Here is a 21,073-nt window from a genome sequence, read left to right as displayed (position 1 = left end):
TAGTTTGCAATGGCAATACTCTTGAGATGAGCAAAATAGCTCATTTCTGTGATTGCAGAGGTTCTCAGGATCAAGCACTTCTGTAACATTTATTTTGAAAAGTTTGTATTTTCATGTAGGAAAAAGAGATGGGAGACAAGTGTTTTTAGTTAAGTGGGTAGAAATCATTATTATTTTGAAGTATATGCGTTAAATTCCTTATAAAGTGTATTCCCAATGCCTTAATAATCCTTTTGTACATGGTTTTAAAAAAAGTCTAGCTATGACTCTAGTTAAAGGCTTGATAAATAGTGAAGTCTTTCTCTGTATCCATATAGGACTTGAGTTGCAGAGAGAAGTCCTTCAGGAATTGTTTTATGCCCTTGTCTTCTAATCACATAAAGAGAAATGCATTTACTTGCTATACTTTTGATGGTTGCTGTTGTTGAATCATTCATTCTATAAGATTTTATTTAGTGCTTCAGCTACTCTCTTATATAATTCTTAGCCTTGAATTACCAGATAGGCAGCTTTTTGCTAGTAAAATGCTCTTATTAGTTATGGCAGTCATATATTAATATTTGAATAGAAAAATAACCTGTTTCTCCCCTATTTATTTTCTTTGTATTTAGATACATAGCCATTTATCTTTGTGCCTAGAAATATTAAAACTGGGTTTGACAGATCAGGTGTGACTGAAGCTATTTGTACAATTATAGTTTTCAGTACCAAAGTGTTTACTTTGATATTTTGCCAAGGGGATATTGCCAATGAAAAAATAGCTAATTTATTCCAGGTTTTCATTTTTTTCTGTGTATTCTGTATCTTCTGCCTCTGAGCTGCCTGTCTTCTTTGAAACTATAGCGTCTTATCACAGTCTCCAATGTTAGTAACTTTCAGAAGTCTGCTTTCTTTTCTCAGCCTTTCATCTGTTCTCAGTTCACACCCCTGAGACTCCCTGATCCATTCCATTCACCCCGTTTGACTGAATAACTGAGCCTCCCCCTAAGGGAGCTGCCATGTGAGAGTGGTGATGAGTGAACTCTTGATTTTCCCTTTGGAACTGTATAGTTTTTCCCATAGCCTTAAATCCTGCTCATTGTTTTCAAGAGACTAAGCATTCCTCCTCCTTCCCCAGTCCACTTCCACTGCATGTCTCCCATCACCTGGAACCACGAAGCCTGGACTCCCCTTTGCCTTGCTCGGCCAGTTGCAGACTGTTCTCCTGCTTCAGGTCCCCTGCCCCAGAGCTGACCTGGGCCTGTGGTGTGGGACCAGGGTTCTTGTCTGGGATCTGGTGACAACTGAGGCCTTTTTGTGACCTCAGGCAAGTAACTCACATTTTTTGTACTTGACACAGAAAAGCCTGTGCTTGATACATGTTTCCTCATTGATAGAATGAGATGGTTAAACTTCATATTCAAGAGTCTATAAATGTGAACGCTCTAAATTTTTGATACTCTTTATTGGACTGTTAGAACCTCAGTACTTAGAGAAGCTGGAAAGAAAAATAACCACGATTATGCAGATGATGTCTAGTTTATAGCTGTCTGTCCCCACTTTCTCCACGCCTTGAAGGCTGTGGTCGGCTTCAGTGATCATATACTTTATGTTCACTTTATTTCTGTAGTTGAGATGATTCTTATTGGCTTCTCTCAGTGTCACCGAGAATGGGTATTCAATTGGGTGCACTTCCTTTTATCCTCTGAAGGCTAATGTTGTGATAATCTAATCAACAAAAAATGGTAATTTAAACATATAATGTAAACTTTAATAGCAGTTGTGCTAAATGAAAACGAGAAAAAAATTAAAATGCTTCGTGTCTTAAAGACATATTGTTGTAAGGTACAATAACCAGAAAGCACTAACAAAAATAGAATAAAAATTATTAGTAGCATTTATTGTATAAAATATTCAATTATGAAAGTAGAAAACTGTTACATTTTTTGCCTCTACTAACTACTTACACATTTATAACTGCATATTCTAGAATTTTTTGCAGTCCTTAAATTATACCTTAAATAAATGAACCTTAAAATTTATGTGGAATCTTACTCCACATAAAGAAAAAGGTCACATTTTTAATCAATCTGATTAGAACATAATGTAAAATGAACTAGAATAAATTGTATAACCATGTACCGTGGAACTATGATTTTTAACGGAAAGTGTAGTATGAAAGAAGAGATTTTGAAAGGAGGTTCTTTGTATAATTTTTCAGCTATGTTTGAAACTTTGAAAATAGAAAAAGAATAAAGAGAAAATGTAATTAAAAAAGACTTTTTCAGTTCATGGCTCTCGGCAACAAAGAAAGCTTTGTCATCTTTGGCTTAATTCTGAAATGAACCCTTATGGAATGTGGCGTAGGCTGTGTTAGTGGTCAGAACCATCCGTGAACAGGACTAGTCTTCTCGGAAAAATGCAGCCTCACTCCACATCTCTAGGAAGTGAGATTAAACACAAACTTCTAATGGCAGGAAAGCTGCATTACAAGTATAGATGGCACTAATAATCTCATACGAGGAAAGCCAGTCTTTTAGTGAAAGGGTGTTGGTCCTGGCTTCAGAAGGATCGTGGCAGTGGGCGGGGAGCATCGAAAGGCGCTCTCCTCTGGGCTCCTGAGCTGTGGTCAGGCACTCTGTTTCTTGCCCCTCATTTCTCTGTCAATGCAGGGGTTAGGGGATGGTTTCGGGAAGGTAACGATTATTTCCCTTCGTTCTCACAAGTCCTTAGAGGGACAGTGCCCGTAAGGCAGGGATGTAAGCCACAGTGGGCTTCTTGTCTGGCCCTCAGGGGCCAGGTTTCAGAGTCTGGCACTGGGATCCCAAGGTCGAGTTCCCTGCGGAAACCCTGCACTCTCCTGGCTAGTATTCGACAGAGGTACCATCAGCATGGGTAACTGGATTTTGTGAAAAAATTTCCTTCTTACTGATAGCCTCCTTAGTTCTTATTTGTCTTTGTGAGTCGCTCAGTCGTGCCTGACTCTTTGTGATCACATATTTCTCTTTAACGCATCCTTATTGTTGGCAACATGTATATCCTGCTTTATCAGTGACCTTTTCATAAACATTTTCACTGGTTTTACTCTCATTTGAGGCAGTTCATGATATGGCTGTGTGTGTGTGTGTGTTTTGGTTTTTTTTTTCCACAGCAGTACTTCTCATTATTTCTCAGCATGAAAGATTTTAACCAAATCGGTCTGTTTGGACAATAGACTTGATTATCTGGTTTCATAACTATGTAAGCGTGTTTCTATCTTTTTCTTTAATCCTGTTTTTTTTTTTTTTTTCTGAATTTCTTTTTAGTTTAGAAACTGTTTCTTCCTCTCTCTTTACTCTATTTCCATTCCGTCTTTCCCCAGCCACCCTTTGACTATCTGGTAGTGGAGAAGAGAGGAGAAAGCCATGGTGTCCATTGCATGGCGTATGCTGATACGTTAAACTCCACAAGAGTCTAATTTATCGTTTTTACTAAAAAAAAAAAAAAAAAGACAAAAACGATTGAAGTTGCTTCGGTTTCTGATTTGCCCGTTGAAGTAGTGAAGACTGCTAGATAAACTTTTTTTTAATGTGATATCTAACATATTTTGCAATTAGTAGAAAGGTTGAGTCAAAGTGTAGTGACCTTCACTCTTTCATTAGATCTGTTGCTTAAAGGTACTTCCCTCAAGCACTATTTTTCTCACAGTGATGATGATGATGACAGTAGTCACAGAAGTAGTAGTATTCTTATGTAAGTTATATAAGCAAGTGCACCAGGAAGTGTTCAGTGTAATGCCTAGTAGATATTCAGTCAATATTATTTAAAATTTAAGTTTATTTGACTTTTTTATTTATGTAGACCAGAAGATATTTCAGAATGTGATAGGTTACTGCTGTTGAGAAATAAACTGATTTTTAAAAATGTAGAGACAAGCCTTTTAGTTGAGAATCAAGATAAGAAGATAAAATGTATACAGTTTCTAAAAAGTAAAGGATTACCATGGGTTCAGGTTAAGGAAGGGCACTCCACTAATAAAATTTCTACTATTCTTCATCTGAAAATTTTAACCAATACAGAAAGGCAAGGAAAAGAGTTCTATACTAGGAATAAGGAGATGAATGTGCCGTCATTTGCTGATACCTGGATAACCTATGACAACCAGTGAAATAATTACTAGGACTGATACATTTTATCTCTTGACATGTGGGAGTACAAGAGCTCCTCAAACTGCACATGTTTAAAACTGGACTGGGTCAAAAGTGTTCCTCATTTGTTGCTCGGTTAAGTGAACAACACCATCATCTGCCTGATTGCTTAAACCTGAGGGTCCCCTTCTTTCTCCATTAGTCTTCAGGTACACAGGTGCGTGCGCATATGCTTACAACAGAGCTTTACTGAGATCCTGCTGTGTTCCAGGCTTGGGGCTAAGTATACACTGGTGAACAGAGTAACTGCCTCTAACAGCTTGCTTTCTCATGCAGGGATAGAGACGATATCAAATTCATGGTATGAGGGAGTAAGGGCTTCAGAGGAGAAACCGGGCAGAGCGCTGTGATGGGGAACACCAGGCGGCAGCGGCGTGCTGGCCCGTGCGAGGGAGCACACTTGTGCTGCTGGGGTTTAACAGGAGTCTTCTGCTCTGTGTGCTGAAGAGACTGCAGCTGGTCAGACTTGGAAGTGGGGAGACTAGTTAAAAGGCAGTTCTGATACAGGTGAGAAAGGATAGTAGCCACAAGCAGTGGGGGGGAGTGTAGTAGCCAGGGATCCAGTAAGGGGTGCTTATTTTAGTGAATATTTTGAGCTAGAATTGACAGGGTTCACTCTTGGACTAGATGTAGTTAAGGAGTTAGTGAAAAGAAGGGTGACTTTAAGCTTTGTGACCCGAGCAGTCACAATAGGAGCATTCCCATTTCTCATGGGTGGCTGCCACTCCCCTCTGCTTTGCCATTCTACCATTACTTTGTGTCACTCTCAATTCACCTTCAGTGGGCTGTGTTTTTTCTAAAATGCAGTCCTTTTGATGTCTCTCTCATACTTAAGCCTTCGGTGGCTCCACGTTGCTCTAAGAATAAAAGCCAGAATTCTTCAGTCAGTCAGTTCAGTTGCTCAGTCGTGTCTGACTCTTTGAGACCCCATGGACTGCAGCACGCCAGGGCTCCCTGTCCATCACCAACTCCCGGAGTTTACCCAAACTCATGTCCATTGAGTCGGTGATGCCCTCCAACCATCTTATCCTCTTTTGTCCCCTTCTCTTCCTGCCTTCAATCTTTCCCAGCATCAGGGTCTTTTCAGATGAGTCCGCTTTTGCTTAGATATCATTCATTCCATAGAGACTACCCCTTACGAGTATGAGTTACTCTTCTTTAGTCTCCTGTGGTTCTTACCCAAACACTGTAGATATATCTATGTATGTACTTTAATTGGATTGGTTCTTAAATTTTTTGAGGCCAAGACATGTCCGTTTTTGTCTAGCACATTCTTTTTTAGTTGGTGCTTAATAGATACTTATTTGAATGAAAGAATAAATAAGTAAAGTGAATGACTATAAAACATACATGCAAAATTCAACAAATTTCTATATTCTACCAGTAACTAGTAACAAACTATAGTGGGGAAAAGTTGAGCTAATCGGAATGCCCAGAGACCTAGGAGTGTAATACTTAGGGCACCTAACATTAACAATAAATATGCAGGATGTCTACGCAGAATGCTGTGTTAAGTTGAAAAATTATAGACAGATGTCATATTCATGATTAGGAAGTTTGGAAATTGTCAACATATCAAATTTCCCTGAAACTGTTCATGAATGCCTTACAATTCATATACAGTTCAAATGGATTTTATTTTTAGAACTTTGGAATTGCTCTTAGGTTCATGTGGAAAATAAATGAAAAAAGTGAAGAATGTTTAAAAAAAAAGAAAAATAATTTGAACAGCCAAATAGTAAGATATATCATGAATTGTACAGTGCTGAAGGCGGAATGATAGTAGCCCAAGAGTAGTACGTGGAACCGTGGAGCAGAATTAGACGTCCAGGAAAGCAAATATAGAAGTGTAACGTAAAATCAGTTGAGAAAGATGGTTGATTATCGGGGACCTGCCTCGATACGGACCCAGGGTATCCTCGGGATGAATGGCGTCAGCGAGAGAGAGAGAGAGAGAGAGAGAGACAGGGGCTGATGATTCCTTGGTTTACGCAGGAAACCAATAAAACCCCAGCACGGGGTTTGCTCTGTTTACGTAGGCCGCAGGCGCCCTCTCGAATCACTGGAGGCACCCCACCAGGGCACCCCCTCGAGTGGGTCTTAGAAGTCCAGGCAGATAAATAAACGCAGAGGGCCCAGCGCTCCAAGGATCTCAACCAGAAAAAGGAGAATAGAGAAAAGGACGGAAAAACAGAAAGAACGACACGGGGAGACCAAGCTTCAGTGAGCAAGGCCCAAAACTTTATTTTCCAGTGCTGCTTTTATACCCTAAGTTGTGCACATAAAAAATAGAGAAAGGGAGGTATAGAGTCACGCCAAAATCACTTGGGGTCAGCAGTCTTCATCCTTATCAGGATCAGGGCTTATTTTTGTATGTCTCATGATATACAAAAGTTTTAGGTGGTTTACATCATCTTCTGGCTAGGAGGCCTGCTAACAGTTTATGGCCCTCTCTCCTAACAAAGGTTAGTCAGCTAGGAAAAGGCTTATATTCTTTCAAGGTGATTTTCCTAAAGTCAGGCGCTATCCTCCAAAGACACATGACAAGGTTACATTCCTATAAGGCAAGGATGTAGTGAGCTACAAGAAAAGAATTTATTAACTTAAGATCTGATGTGGTTAAATCAAAGGCTACTACTTATTTTCTCTATATGTGATTAATATATTTCCAAGGATACAATAGATAGAGGAAACTTTGCAGCAAGCATTGATTCAGCAATGAAATCTTTTTTAGTACTATTCCAATGATTTTAACTTCTTCAACAAATTCCTGTATTTTAGAATATTAGGCTTTCTGTCCTTGCATGGCTGGGAGGCTGTAAACAGTCACATTCATAGTTGTAAGAGCCTGGACAAACTTGTCATGCAAGTTAGAAAGCTATCAGAGGGGCTTGGATTGGAACACTCCTATTAAGCTGAGGAGAACTTTTTAAACTACAGCTCTGAATTAATGTTTTCAGAGACAGGTGGTTGGGGGGAAGCCCCCATAAGTATTAGAGGACTTGGTAAGAGACGTAAGATAGTAAGGCAATCAGACTCCGATTTTCTTTGGGGTAGATGCTCGGGTAAGTCCAGGGGGTTCCTCGAGTCCTGATTAGCCTTTGCCCGTCAGGCCTCTTCCCCAATTGACCTTTGCCACGGGTAGGATTTCCCTTGCTGGCTCCCGGCAGTTGATTATTCATAAAATGATAATTAGTTAATAAACATTTTGAAAAGGATAAAATTTAATCCCTATTTCATACTATGTACCCAAACATGGTTATAATGCTTTTCTGATATACAAAAGTTTAATTATAATGTGCTATCTTATATATGAAGATTGTTTTTGAAGTTTCTTCACATTAATGATTTATTTATACATGATCTAGCTAAACGATTTGTTCCGTTCTTTGTTTTCGAGATCCTGATTTTGTCTAGATGAATTACTTTAGTTAGAAATGCTGTCTGTGTGTACAAAGGAGAGGAACCAGGACAGGATCACTTTACTGGTTACAGCTTTTAACTTTGACTGTCATGTACTATGCTCTAATCACAATCCATATATTGTTCAGCAGGATGTCTTTATTCTCTTATTTTTTAGCAAGGACAGAGAAGATAAATGCATTTGCTGATTTTTAAAAGCTCAGATAAAGTAGGCTGAATATTAGAGTATTTTTCAAATATTTGGAAAACAAATTATAAACATTCTACTGTCCAGTTTTATATGAACTGTCTTTTTAAACACATAAGTTATATCAAACATAAAACTGCTGGGTGTTTGTTTAGCACTGTTAGAGCTAACTCCTTCCTTAACCTATCCCACGTGTCAGTACATTTATTTTTATGATCGTGTACTCTGTATTGTTGAGATGAACTCACTGTGCTTATTCTTCACCTAATGGCTTTGGTTTCCATAGTGAACAACAACTTTGTTTTTGTTTTTTCTGTTAGACTTTTAAATATTTGCTCTTAATTGTTTTTTAGGGAAAGAGCTGCCAGACCCTATATGAAATAGTTTGGGTCTTAGGATATCTACTATTCTATTATTTTTGTAACTGATTTAAACTATGTCTTTTTAAGATTATTTTATGACGAAGTTTATATTTTCTCTTTTGACAGTTGAGTGCCTAACATGGATCTATCCTTGGTTTTACAGAGAAAAGAGAAGAGGAAGATTTTGAAGAGAAGAAAGCTATTAAGAAACGAATTAAGGAACTTAAATTTCTAGATTCTAAAACTGCCCAGAACCTTTGTAAGTATCAGATTTCAATATAATTAAATTAGGAAAACACACCACTGAACACACTGGTGCCTTTAAATTATGTAATTTTCTTTTTGACTCTTTTTTTAATTTTGTGTTAATTTTATTATTATCATTTATAATAGATTCAAAGATAACTTTCCTTTCCTTTAACTCATAGTACCTGAAGGAATTATAAGTTATATTCTTCAAAAGATTAATGCATATTAGAAAATAAACCTAGGAAAGGGATTTAAAATAAAAATATATTTCCCATTACTGAAAATAGACCTACCCTTTAAAGTCTTTCTTTTAAGTATAACAATGAAGAATTATGGAATTTAGGTGATGACATCATATTTTGAAAAAAAAAATTGGTAGTGGATTATTTCTTCTGTTCCTCTGAATCTCTATTATTTGTGATACTTGATCAGACACAAAGGAGTTTGGAATATTAATGGAAATAAGAATGGTGATTAAAATGAATTCTATTATCCCATCTGAGCATTTCAAAGCCTTTCCTCAAAAGTACTGACTGGAAATATTTTAGATTTAATTACTGTTACAGGAGCTAAATACTTAGTATTGAATTGTCTCCCTGGCTGAATTACTGTGGGAGAAAAGGGCAAATGGGTTTGCTTCTGACTCATGTCAGCTGCATCTTAAATACGTCAAAGACAGTTCTATTTGGAAGTGAGATAATAGGACCTGGATATATTACTTTCTGATGCTACAAGATGGATAAAATGTGGAGAATCTAGAGGCATGAAGAGCTAATGTAGTTTGCCGTGCAGTTATTACATGCCTCAAAGGAGCTTTTTGCAATCTCTTGGACAAAACAGTCCTTGGCGAGAGGATGAGCCTCCATGCTGTTGATGAAGGAGGGGAGGGAGTTAGAGCAGTGTCTGGAGAAGACGGGGCTGACACTCCTTTGTAAAAGCTCTGGAACCCTCTTCTTACCCTGCTTACTTTTGGCAGAGAGCTGTCTCTTTTCTGCAGTGTACACCTGAGAGGATGTAAGCTTGACAAGATCCTATGGATAGTGTGAAGAAATTAGTGTTCTGGCCAAAACAGCATTTTTGTTTCTGGGCATCCATTGATTGCGCATAGCTGCCTCTTGGCAGTGGAGCCGTGTGGCTTGGTTGGGGCTAGGAAGGTGCCAGCAGGGATGTGGTGTGGAGGCGTTACCTGCTGTGGGAACAGCTCCAGGGCACTCTGCCTTCTCTCAGAGCATCGTCCTCCCAACGTGAGAACCGTAAGGCAGGGAGCCTGTCTTCCTGATGTCTGCTGAACTTGGGGTCTGAAGTAAAACGGTGTTAGGGCCGGGAGGTTAGACCAGTGAAATTTTGGTATTTGTTGTTTCAGGAAACTTCCCTCTTAAAGGGAGGGAAAAGCATTAGTAACTTAAATAATGTCAAAAAGTTCTATACTCTGTGATTTGAAGAATGATTTTTGTCTTGAAAAATGTTAACGGCCTCCATTAAAAATTGTCTTGTTTGGGGTCCTGAGGAAATATTATCTTGAATATGATTCTTTTTAGGTGGGTTAGCCATAGTAAGATAGCCTAAATAGCCATCTCCAAGTTGAATGATTGGTCTGTTGAGCAGTGTTCTTTAGTATTAGTTATGTATTACACACATGTACTAAACAGGATTTCAGGTTTAGGTGTAATAATTGATGTGCTGGTTCAGGATGTGCCTGTGTAGCCTTTACTGCAGCCTCTCCTTGTCAGTAGCTGTGTAGGTTGTTGGTAGCATGGCAGTTGAGTGACTTGAAAAAGATTGCTGATTTTGAAAATGGCTGTTTAGAGAAAACAAAATAAAGGCGGATGCTGTTTGTCTGGATTGCTGTAGCTGAGCATATGAATCCATTATTAGACACATTTTAAAGTATAACATCAAAAGGTCAGAATTTATACCAGGTCATCATATTATGATGTAATCCATCGCGCATCATTCTTATCCTCGCTAAGTGTAGCAAGTGTTATGATTTAAGCTTTAGAAGGCTTTAGCAGCCTATAATCTTTACTGTAATTATAGTCTGATTCACAGCTGGTTTTTTTCTATGAAATTCAGTCTTCTGAGATACTGAATTCTGAGAAGAGTCAAATGATGGTGACAAGACTCTATCTTATCACTTAGAAGCCTAAGGTACTTTCTCTTAGATTTCCCTTACCTGAAACATTTCACAGAGTTCTGAGGAAGGATCTAAAATCTATTGATTTATTTACCTATTTATTTAAAAATGGGTTCTGTGTGTTAGTCGCTTAGTTATGTCTGACTCTTTGGGACCCCATGGACTACAGTCTGCTAGGCTCCTCTGTCAATGGAATTCTCCAGGCAAGAATACTGGAGTGGGTATATTTTGAGTTTGTGAAGTTTGTCCAAGTCTGGGTTCAGGATGGAAGAATTCTAGCCATTCAAGGATGAAGAGATGGCTTGGGAGTTTTACACGGTTCCTATGCTTTACTAGATTTTTTTGGAGTGGATATTAGAGCTATAAAGGGGGGGAAACCTGGAACCTAGAAATTAATATAAAGGTTTAAATATTTATAAGTTCCCTTGCAGAAAACATGTGTGACTGGTTCTAATATCTGCACATTCTACACTCCTTTACTGCACTCAAAACTTCTGACTGGGATCAATATAATCACATTTTAAGGGATAAGATGCATGTTAGTAAAAATATTCAGTTTAATGTGTCTTTTGGAGGCTTTAAATAAGCATCTTATATTATTCTTAATAACTTTTAAATACATTGTTCTAAAGATCTGTGCTTCTCTTGTCATTTGTGTGTTATACATTAGTCCATTTTCAACTCTTGTGAGTTGCCCTTCAGTTCAGTTGCTCAGTCGTGTCCGACTCTTTGGGACCCCATGAACTGCAGCACATCAGGCCTCCCTGTCCATCACCAACTCCCTGAGTTTACCCAAACTCATGTCCATTCTACCATACTTGCCCTTAGTTATGGCAAATGTTTTCCCAAAAGCAAAAAACCCCCACATTTCAGTCTTTATAAATATGTTATTTTAATTATGGAATAATACCTGAAAGTAGCGGATGAATTACAAATATAGAAGAAAGTTACGAAGTAAGTTATATCTATGTACAAAGTTGATTTTTCTATTCAAATTTAACTTTTCTTTCATATATTATTAATAAATATGTATTATTAGTTATAAATAACATGTGTAACTAATGTTGCTTATGCTTAGATAACTGTGTAAGTGAGATCATAGAGGTGTTTCATCTGCAAAGTTAGGGGCTTCCCAGAGTTGTCCTCATTACTGAAACCAGTGACAAGTTTAGGGGTCCCCAGGACCACTCTTAAGGTTGATAATTTGTTTGAAGGACTCATAGAATTGACTGACAGCTGTTTTACTCGTGGTTATTACAGCAAAATGATACAGATTGTAATCGGCAAAGGGAAGAGGCCCGTGGGGCAGAGTCCAGGAGAGTTGTAAGCATGGCATTGCAGTTGTCCTCTCCCAGTAGTGACAAGGACAGCACTGGCTTCTCCCAGCAGTGATGGGGGACACTTCTCACAGGTTATTGCCAGCAGAGACCCAAGACTTGGTATTTAGTTTGCAATGGGTCTTGGTATAGCTGATCCCTCATATGTTTGACCTTAGTTTCCAGACCCTCCACAGTTCAGGCTAATACCCTGTGGCCCAATGCTCCTAGTAAACAAAGACACTCTTATTATGTAGGACATTCCAAGGGCTTACAGAGTACCTCATAGGAGCCAGACCTCACTTGGATAAACTTAATCGTTTACCACACAGTAAGAATCTGCCTGCAGGAGACCTGGGTTCGATCCCTGGGTTGGGAAGATCCCCTGGAGAAGGGAATGGCAGCCCACTCCAGTATTCTGGCCTGGAGAATTCCATGGACAGAGGGGCATGATGGGCCACAGTCCATGAGGTTGCGAAGGGTTGGACATGACTGAGCTGCTAACACTTTCATTACCACTATGGGGCTTCCCTGGTGGCTCAGAAGGTAAAGCGTCTACCTGCAGTGCGGGAGACCTGGGTTCGATCCCTGGGTTGGGAAGATCCCCTGTAGAAGGAAATGGCAACCCACTCCAGTACTCTTGCCTGGAAAATTCCATGGACTGAGGAGCCTGGTAGGCTACAGTCCATGGGGTCGCAAAGAGTCGGACATGACTGAGCGACTTCACGTTCACTTTCACTTTTTCTTTCATGGCTGCTTTGGGGCTGCCATAGTAGAGTTGAGTAGTTGTGACAGATTGTATAGGCTCATGAAACCGAAAATATTTACCAATGTAGCCATTTATAGAAAAAGTTTGGTAGCCTCTACTTTGAGTATAGTGCTTCCCTGGAGTGGTAAAGAATTTGCTTGCTAATAGAGGAGACATGGGTTTGATCCCTGGGTTGGGAAGATCCCCTGGAGAAGGAAATGGCCACCCAATCTTGCCTGGGAAATCTCATGGGCACAGGAGCCTGGAAGGCTGTAGTCTAAACAACAACAATTAAGTATATACCGGTTCTGCATTTGTACCAGTTTTCTCTTCCAGTATCAGAACTTTTGAGTGTTACCATTCTACCATCTCTCTAATGCTTAGAGTTTTACAAGAAGCTAGTGTAGCTTTAAAGAAAAAAAAATACTGTGTTTAGGACTTGTTTAGCTTCCTTGTTCTGATGATTTGTCTCTCTAAAATTTTGTGAAGTGACATTTTCTCTTTAAATATGCTTCTTCCCTGGTGTGTGTGTGTGTGTGTTCCTTTCAGAACTGCAAGCAGACATTTTTAGGTGTCCAGACTTATGTTCCATATCTCTTAACTCAGTACTTTTCATCTCTGTGTCTTTGTGGTTTGGAGAGCATCTCTGCTTATGTTACTCTTTTTCTCTTTATCTGATATCTAATCCATATGAATTTTCTACTTCAGTAGCTAGATATGCATATTTTTATTTTTAAAGATTTTTTTTTCTCCTTCAAATATTTGTTTCTTTATAATACAGTTCTTTTGTTTCCTGCTCAGTGTTTCAAACTTGTGTTTCATTTCTTTAAGTAATTTTTTCATTTTCTCCAGATTTTCTAATTTCCTTTCTTTTGGGATAGCTCAGAAAAGGATTTAAAGATTAAAATAAAAATAACTTTAAAAAAACATTTCAAAGTTCTCTCTCCACTTTGCCATGCCGCCTGAAATAAAAAACTATGATTTCTTTCTCCCTCAATTATTATGTTATGCTTCCATGTAATTCTTTCCTTTTAATCTTTTTTTTAAAGATACTCTTTATTTTATTTTTTATTGGAGGATAATTGCTTTACAATTTTGTGGTGGTCTCTGCTGTACATCATCACAAGTCAGTCACAATTTTATATGCAGAGTTTTATATTATGAAATTTGAAAGTATTATTGAGAATTCAAAAATTTTTACATTTTTTTTATACCTCGTATGGGCTTCCCTGGTGGCTCAGATGGTAAAGACTGCCTGCAGTGCAGGATACCCAGGTTTTATCTCTGGGTTCAGAAGATCCCCTGGAGAAGGGATCTGTCTGCTCTGTCCATGGAATTCTCCCTGAAATTCTCCAGGGAAGCCTCAGTATTCTTTTCTGGAGAATTCCATGGACAGAGGATCCTGACAGGCTATAGTCCATGGGGTCAGAAAGAATCGGACACATACAAAATAAAAAACTATACGCATATAAAAAACTCCCTCTTGAGCCTCTCTCAGTCCCACGCCTCTTGGTCATCATAGAGCACCAGGCTGGGCTCCCTATGTTATATGGCAGTTTCCCTCTAGTGACCCATTTTCCTAGATAGGCATGTATATATGTCAGTGCTACTTTCTCAGTTTATTTTGCCCTCCCTTTTCCCCACTGTAATCACCAGACCGTTCTCCATGAATGCTTCTCCATTTCTTCTCTGTAAATAGTACTGTTTTTCTAGATTCCACATTATGCATTAATATACCATATTTGTTTTTCTCTTTCTGACTTATTTCACTCTGTATAACAGTCTCTAGGTTTATCCACCTCCCTGCAAGTGACTCAAATTCATCCCTCCATGGACATGAGTTTGGGTGGACTCTGGGAGTTGGTGATGGACAGGGAGGCCTGGCGTGCTGTGGTTCATGGGGTCGCAGAGTCGGACACGATTGAGCGACTGAGCTGAAGTGAACTGAACCACAACTTCCTTTTCCATTTATCTGTTGATCCTTTTAATCTTTTTATTTAATGTTACAATCTTTTCTACAATTTGCTATTGTGTCCATAGTTAGGTTTCAAATAGAATTTATTGTTTCTCAAAGGGAATTTTAAGGATTGTGATTAATTTTACTAATCCTTCTAAACTTGCAGTCCAGATGATATTTTAGCAGTTTGCCTTCTCAGTTTGCTTATTTCTGATGTTTAACAAATTACGTATTATTTTTTGGTCATTTTTTCTTATTTTGAGTTTTCATACATTTTTCTCATTTTTATATTTGAACCTCACTGTATTCTGATTGCGGAGAAGGCAATGGCACCCCACTCCAGTATTCTTGTCTGGAAAATCCCATGGATGCAGGCTACAGTCCATGGGGTTGCGAAGAGTTGGACATGACTGAGCAACTTCACTTTCACTTTTCACTTTCATGCATTGGAGAAGGAAATGGCAGCCCACTCCAATGTTCTTGCCTGAAGAATCCCAGGGACGGGAGAGCCTGGTGGGCTGACGTCTATGGGGTCGCACGGAGTCGGACATGACTGAAGTGACTTAGCAGCAGCAGCAGTATTGTGAATGAACTGGGGAAAAGCTTTCTGAATTTTGAGACACATTTATCCCATTGTTTTCGGTGATTTGACATTAGTGTTTTCTTTTTATTTTGTCAGATATAAGTCTTTTCATGTTTTTTCATTGATTATTATAAATTCTATAATCATAAATGAGCTAATTTACCATGTTCAGTTTCTTTTAGTATTCCTCTGTGTTAATGTTTGGTCTTCTCTTGTGGCTCAGCTGATAAAGAATCCGCCTGCAATGTGGGAGACCTGGGTACGGTCCCTGGGTTGGGAAGATCCCCTGGAGAAGGGAATGACTACCCGCTCTAGTATTCTGGCCTGGAGAATTCTGGCCTGGATTGCAAAGAGTCGGACACAACTGGTCGACTTTCACTTACCTTTACTTCATATTAAGGTTTACATTTAATCCTAGGATCATACGTAGCCTGCTTTATACATGATGTACAGATTTAGATGTTATTCCCTCTCAGTTATTCATTAATTATCTCTTTAAGATCATCAAGTATTATATTTTTGTGCTTTCTAGTGTCTACTGACGGAGAAGGCAATGGCAAGCCACTCCAGTACTCTTGCCTAGAAAATCCCATGGATGGAGGAGCCTGGTAGGCTGCAGTCCGTGGGGTTGCTAAGGGTCGGACACGACTGAGCGACTTCACTTTCACACATTGGAGAAGGAAATGGCAACCTACTCCAGTGTTCTTGCCTGGAGAATCCCAGGGTCGGGAGAGCCTGGTGGGCTTCCTTCTATGGGGTCACAGAGTCGGACACGACTGAAGTGACTTAGCAGCAGCAGCAGCAGCAGTGTCTACTGATGGGTTATCCTTTAGTAATTTCACAAATCTCTTTTGCAGTATCATTTAGCTCATTTGTTCTTTCTTGTTCTTGCATTATTGAAGATTATACATAATAATTTCTAGCAGCATATCCCACATTTATAATTGTTGAGTTCAATATGTGTGAATGAAGCTGATGATAAGAACACAAATGATGTTCTTATTATTCATCTCTAGTTGATCTATAGTATCCTCAGGAATATAGTCTTACTCCAAGAAAGAAGGATCATGTTTTCTCAATCTCATGAAAAATAGTGTTTTTATATGAAAATACCTACAAATAAGGGCTTCCCTGGTGGCTCAGAGGTTAAAGCGTCTGCCTCCAATGCGGGAGATCCGGGTTCGATCCCTGGGTCGGGAAGATCCCCTGGAGAAGGAAACGGTAACCCACTCCAGTATTCTTGCCTGGAGAATCCCATGGACGGAGAAGCCTGGTAGGCTACAGTCCACGGGGTCGCATAGAGTCGGACACGACTGAGTGACGGAACGGATAGAGACCTACAAATAAAATGATACAGGTTTGGTATATAAAAGTAGTGGGTAGTGGTAATGAGGTCCGAGTGTGTTCAAAAAGTAACATCTGTCACTGGAGAGAAGAAACAATAGTAATAGAATAAGGGGGAACCAGTAAAACATTAAATCTATTGCTCTGAAAATATTCTTATACACTTCAGTAACTTTTGAGAAGATCATTGGGTTTGAACATTAGATGTATGAGGTATGAGTGTGTTAGTTGATCGGTTGTGTCCAATTCTTTCTGACCCCATGGACTGTAACCCACCAGGCTCCTCTGTCCTTGGAATTAGTAGATGTATATGGAAGTGGATAGTGGAAGAATACTGGAGTGGATCGCTGCTGGTATTCTTGTCTGGAGAATTCCATGGACAGAGGAGATATTCTCCACCTAGAGATCAAACCCAGGTCTCCTGCATTGCAGACAGATTATCATCTGAGCCACAGGGAAGCCCATGTAAGGTATAAAAAATGTAAATAGTGTTGAATTCTCAATAATAGCATTTTATCCCTTCTAGTCTATTTAGATAGTTTCCATTAAAATTTGTGTTCTAATATTGCATATTTAAGCTTTAGTTATATGAAGAATGTATTTCTCTGGCGTATTGTGTGAACATTAGGGTGCTCTTATGACTTGTAAAAGTGTTGTGCACTGCTAATCAGTTTTTTGTTTTCATTTTGGTTTTAATTGGAGGATGATTGCTTTACACTATCCTGATTGTTTCCGCCATACATCAGCATGAATCAGCCATAGGTGCACATGTGTCGCCTCCCTCCTGAGCCTCCCTCTGCCTCCCTCCCACCCACCCCTCTTGGTTCTCATGGAGCACTGACTTGGGCTTCGTGAGTCATACAGCAGATTCCCACTAGCTATTCATTATATCTGAAAATGTTTGTTTCAGTGCTACTCTCTCAAATCGTCTCACCCTCCTCCCCCCACTGTATCCAAAAGTCTGTCCTTTATGTCTGCATCTCCTTTGTTTCCCTGAAACTAGGATCAGTACCAGCTTTCTAGATTCCATAGACATGCATTAATGTATGATGTTTGTCATTCTCCTTTCGATTGATTTCACTCTGTATAATAGGCTGTAGGTTCAGCCACCTTATTAGAACTGACTCAAATGCATTTCTTTTTATAGCTAAGGAATATTCCATTTTGCATATGTACCACAACTTCTTTATACATTCATCTGTCAATGGACATGTAAGTTGCTTCCATGTCCTGGCTATTGTAAATAGTGCTGTGGTGAACATTGGAGGTACATATGTCTTTTTCCATTATGGTTTCCTGAGGGTATATGCCCAGTAGTGGGATTGCTGGGTCATATGTTAAGCAATTTTCTGGAAAAAAAAAAATTAAATAAAATTTAAAACTATTTAGTAAGGGCAGAAGATATTATTTAGACTAATAACACACGCATCTAGATAAATATTATGTGTATGTATTGGGGTTTTATGGTTCTTTTCATTACAGTATGATACTTTGGCCACCTCATGCGACGAGTTGACTCACTGGAAAAGAGTCTGATGCTGGGAGGGATTGGGGGTGGGAGGAGAAGGGGACGACAGAGAATGAGATGGCTGGATGGCATTACAGACTCAATGGACATGAGTTTGAATGAACTCCGGGAGTTGGAGATGGACAGGGAGGCCTGGCGTGCTGTGATTCATGGGGTCGCAAAGAGTTGGACACGACTGAGCGACTGAACTGAACTGATGATACCTCTATAGTGTACTAAGCCATTTCAGTTTTAAAAAAATCGTATCAAAATTGGCACCATTCCTATATTAGGCTAATAACTAAGCATTAAAAATCATCCTCAGAACCAACATAATAATATAGAACTGTTGTTTGAATGTAGTTCTAAAACTGGGGAAGAATAAGAAATGTGTTACTGGGAGATTCCTCCACAGTAATTATATTGAATATTTAAAATTTCTCTTTTTACGAATTATTTTTTATTTTATATATAGAAGTACGTCTCAGATTCTTTTCTTACAATACCGTAAAGCAGTTATCCTTCAATTAAAAGTAAATAAATTTTAAAAATATTCTTTTCTTACCTTCTTTACTATGGCTCTTTTTTTCCCCCTCCTCTTAGCAATCTTCCTGAGCTCTTTCCGGGTGCCATACGAGGAAATCAAAATGATGATATTGGAAGTGGATGAAACACAGTTGGCAGAGTCTATGATTCAGGTAAACAAATAGACAGAGAGCTTCAATTCCTGTATTTCATTGCAGGCTTCTCATTAAGCAGAGATCTGTAAGTGAAGCAAAATTATTAAACCAAATCATTCAACTCGAAAATCTTCGCTGCATAATTACTTTTAGCATAACTTCTGTGTTGCCAGGAGATAGAGCTTTGCATGTTCTCTTAACTGCAAACTAAATATAATGATATCAAATGATTACATTTCAGTTATTTTAAATGAATGTTTCTGAAAGGCAGATTGTTTACTTTTACATGTATGTTTATACTTTTTTTACAGGTAAGTCTAATAATATGCTAATTTAAATTTATTTGTATGATCCTTATAGAATATGATTTTCTTGGGCTTGTATGTCTTATAAAGTTGTATTTTTGTTTGGTGAAGAAGATTGAGGGAGTTTTCTCTTTATTTAGAGTTACTGTTACTAACAACCTTTGCTTGAGTCATTTGTGTTTCCATGAATACTAGAAATTATTTGCATAGTATTCTGAGTCGTTCAGAAGGCTGGAAGTTCTCGGTTTTTTCTGTCCTGTCTTCTAAATGTGGTGTTAATATAAATCCCATCAGTGACTTGTGCTAAGTCTCAGACTCTTAAACTACCTAACTCAACAACCTTTCTTCAAGCATGTTTTTCCTCCAGCAGTTTCTCTTAGTTTTGTCTTTATTCCTTTTGATTGTGAATGTGCTTTGTTCCTAGAAGTAGATTTCCAAGTTCTTTCACTAAAATGTTTTTACTAATGCATATGTAATTTTTATAATGCATTTGTAAATATTATAAATATATAAATATTTCTATTTATACAGTAGCTTTTAACTTGATTATATGAATATTTTTCATGATCATGTCTTTTGTTGAGTGGAAAAAGTTTGGATTTTAAAACTCATGTCCGAAGAACATTCAGTTCCACATAATTTATTAACATATTACTTCTCTATTACTGTTTTAACAATTTACCACAAATTTAGCGGCTTACTATAAAACAAGTATATTGCATTTTTGTAGAACAGAAGTCTGGTATGGCCTTACTGTGCCAGAGTCCAGGTGATAGCCGACTTGCATTCCTCTCTGGAGGCTTCAAGCTGTTTTTGTTTTCCAGCCCCTCGTGGCTGCCTGCAGTCCTCGGCTGGTGGACACCCTCCTTCGTTTTCTCAGCCAGTGACCTTGAAGCTCTGTTCCTCTGTTCACAGCAACTTGTAGAGGTGTCCTCTGTGCACATTTCCTCTTCCTCGCTTTAAGGCCCTGCTGGTTAAATTGGGCATTTGGGTAATCCACGATAATCTCTCCAGTTTAGGGTCAACTGATAGCAACTTAATTCCATTTTAATCCCTGGTTCCCCTTTGCTCTGTAAGTTAATTTTTAATAAGTTCTGGGAATTAAATGTGGAGCTCTTAGTGGGATTGGGTCATCATTCTGCTTACCACACTTGCTAAATATAAAACCAATCTTACGAATTGGAAATCTAAAAATTTACTTTGGACATATGCAAAATCTTTATGTATTCATTAAAAAATAAGAATTTCATGCTGTTTGAAGTCTTATGTTTAACTTTCTTATTTTAAAGTGAAGAACTTGCCTATTTTGAACAGAGCATAGAAAAAGCAGTACTTTGTGATAATCATTAATTAATTTAGCACATATTTTATAGTGCTTACCGTATGAAGGCATGGTGTTAGGCTCACTCAGGTATAGGCTTGATCAGACACAAACTTTACCTTTGTGGAGTTTATAGTGTGGCAAGGGAGATGGCATTTATATATATATATATATATATATATGATTATAATACAAGGTAAGCCTGGCTGTATTGAGACCTAGATAATATGTGAGTGGTGTGAGAGTGTGTGTGTGTGTGCGTGTGTGTGTGTGTGTGTTAGTTGCTCAGTCATGTCCAACTCTGTGACCCCATGGACTGTAGCCCGCCAGGCTCCTCTGTTCATGGGGTTCTCCGGGCAAGAATACAGAGTGGGTTGCTGTTCTCTTCTCCAGGGGTTTTTCCTGACCCAGGAATCTAACTCAGATCTCAAGCATTGCAGGCAGATTCTTTATTGTCTGAGCCACCAGGGAAGCCTGAATGTGTGTGTAAAGGTCCTTAAAGGTTGAATTAGTTCAGTTCAGTCATTTAGTCATGTCCGACTCTTTGTGACCCCAGCAACTGCAGCATGCCAGGCCTCCCTGTCCATCACCAACTCCCAGAGCTTACTCAAAGTCATTTCCATTGAATCAGTGATGCCGTCCAACCACCTCTTCCTCTGTCGTCCCCTTCTCCTCCTGCCCTCAATCTTTCCCAGCATGAAGGTCTTTTCAAATGCATCAGCTCTTCACATCAGGTGACCAAAGTATTGGAGTCTCAGCTTCAGCATCAGTCCTTCCAGTGAATATGGCAT

The 21,073-nt window shown here is 38.8% G+C and overlaps 1 protein-coding gene across 2 annotated transcripts in view; it reads left to right on the top strand.

Annotated features, from left to right (window-relative positions):
• DIAPH3 (diaphanous related formin 3) overlaps positions 1-21,073 on the top strand; it is a 582,052-nt gene that overhangs the window by 249,698 nt on the left and 311,281 nt on the right. For both annotated transcript variants that reach the window (XM_088842795.1, XM_088842794.1), the window contains 2 exons: positions 8,302-8,397; positions 18,580-18,674. In XM_088842795.1, the coding sequence (XP_088698921.1) occupies positions 8,302-8,397; positions 18,580-18,674 (191 nt within the window). The remainder of the gene's footprint in view (positions 1-8,301; positions 8,398-18,579; positions 18,675-21,073) is intronic.

Source organism: Moschus berezovskii, chromosome 13 (genome assembly GCF_049115385.1).
Source record: "Moschus berezovskii isolate FMDL1 chromosome 13, NW_MosBer_1.0, whole genome shotgun sequence".
Lineage (NCBI taxonomy): Eukaryota > Metazoa > Chordata > Mammalia > Artiodactyla > Moschidae > Moschus > Moschus berezovskii.
Note: the sequence above shows the minus strand (reverse complement) of the source record. Positions and strands in the feature narration are given on the sequence as shown.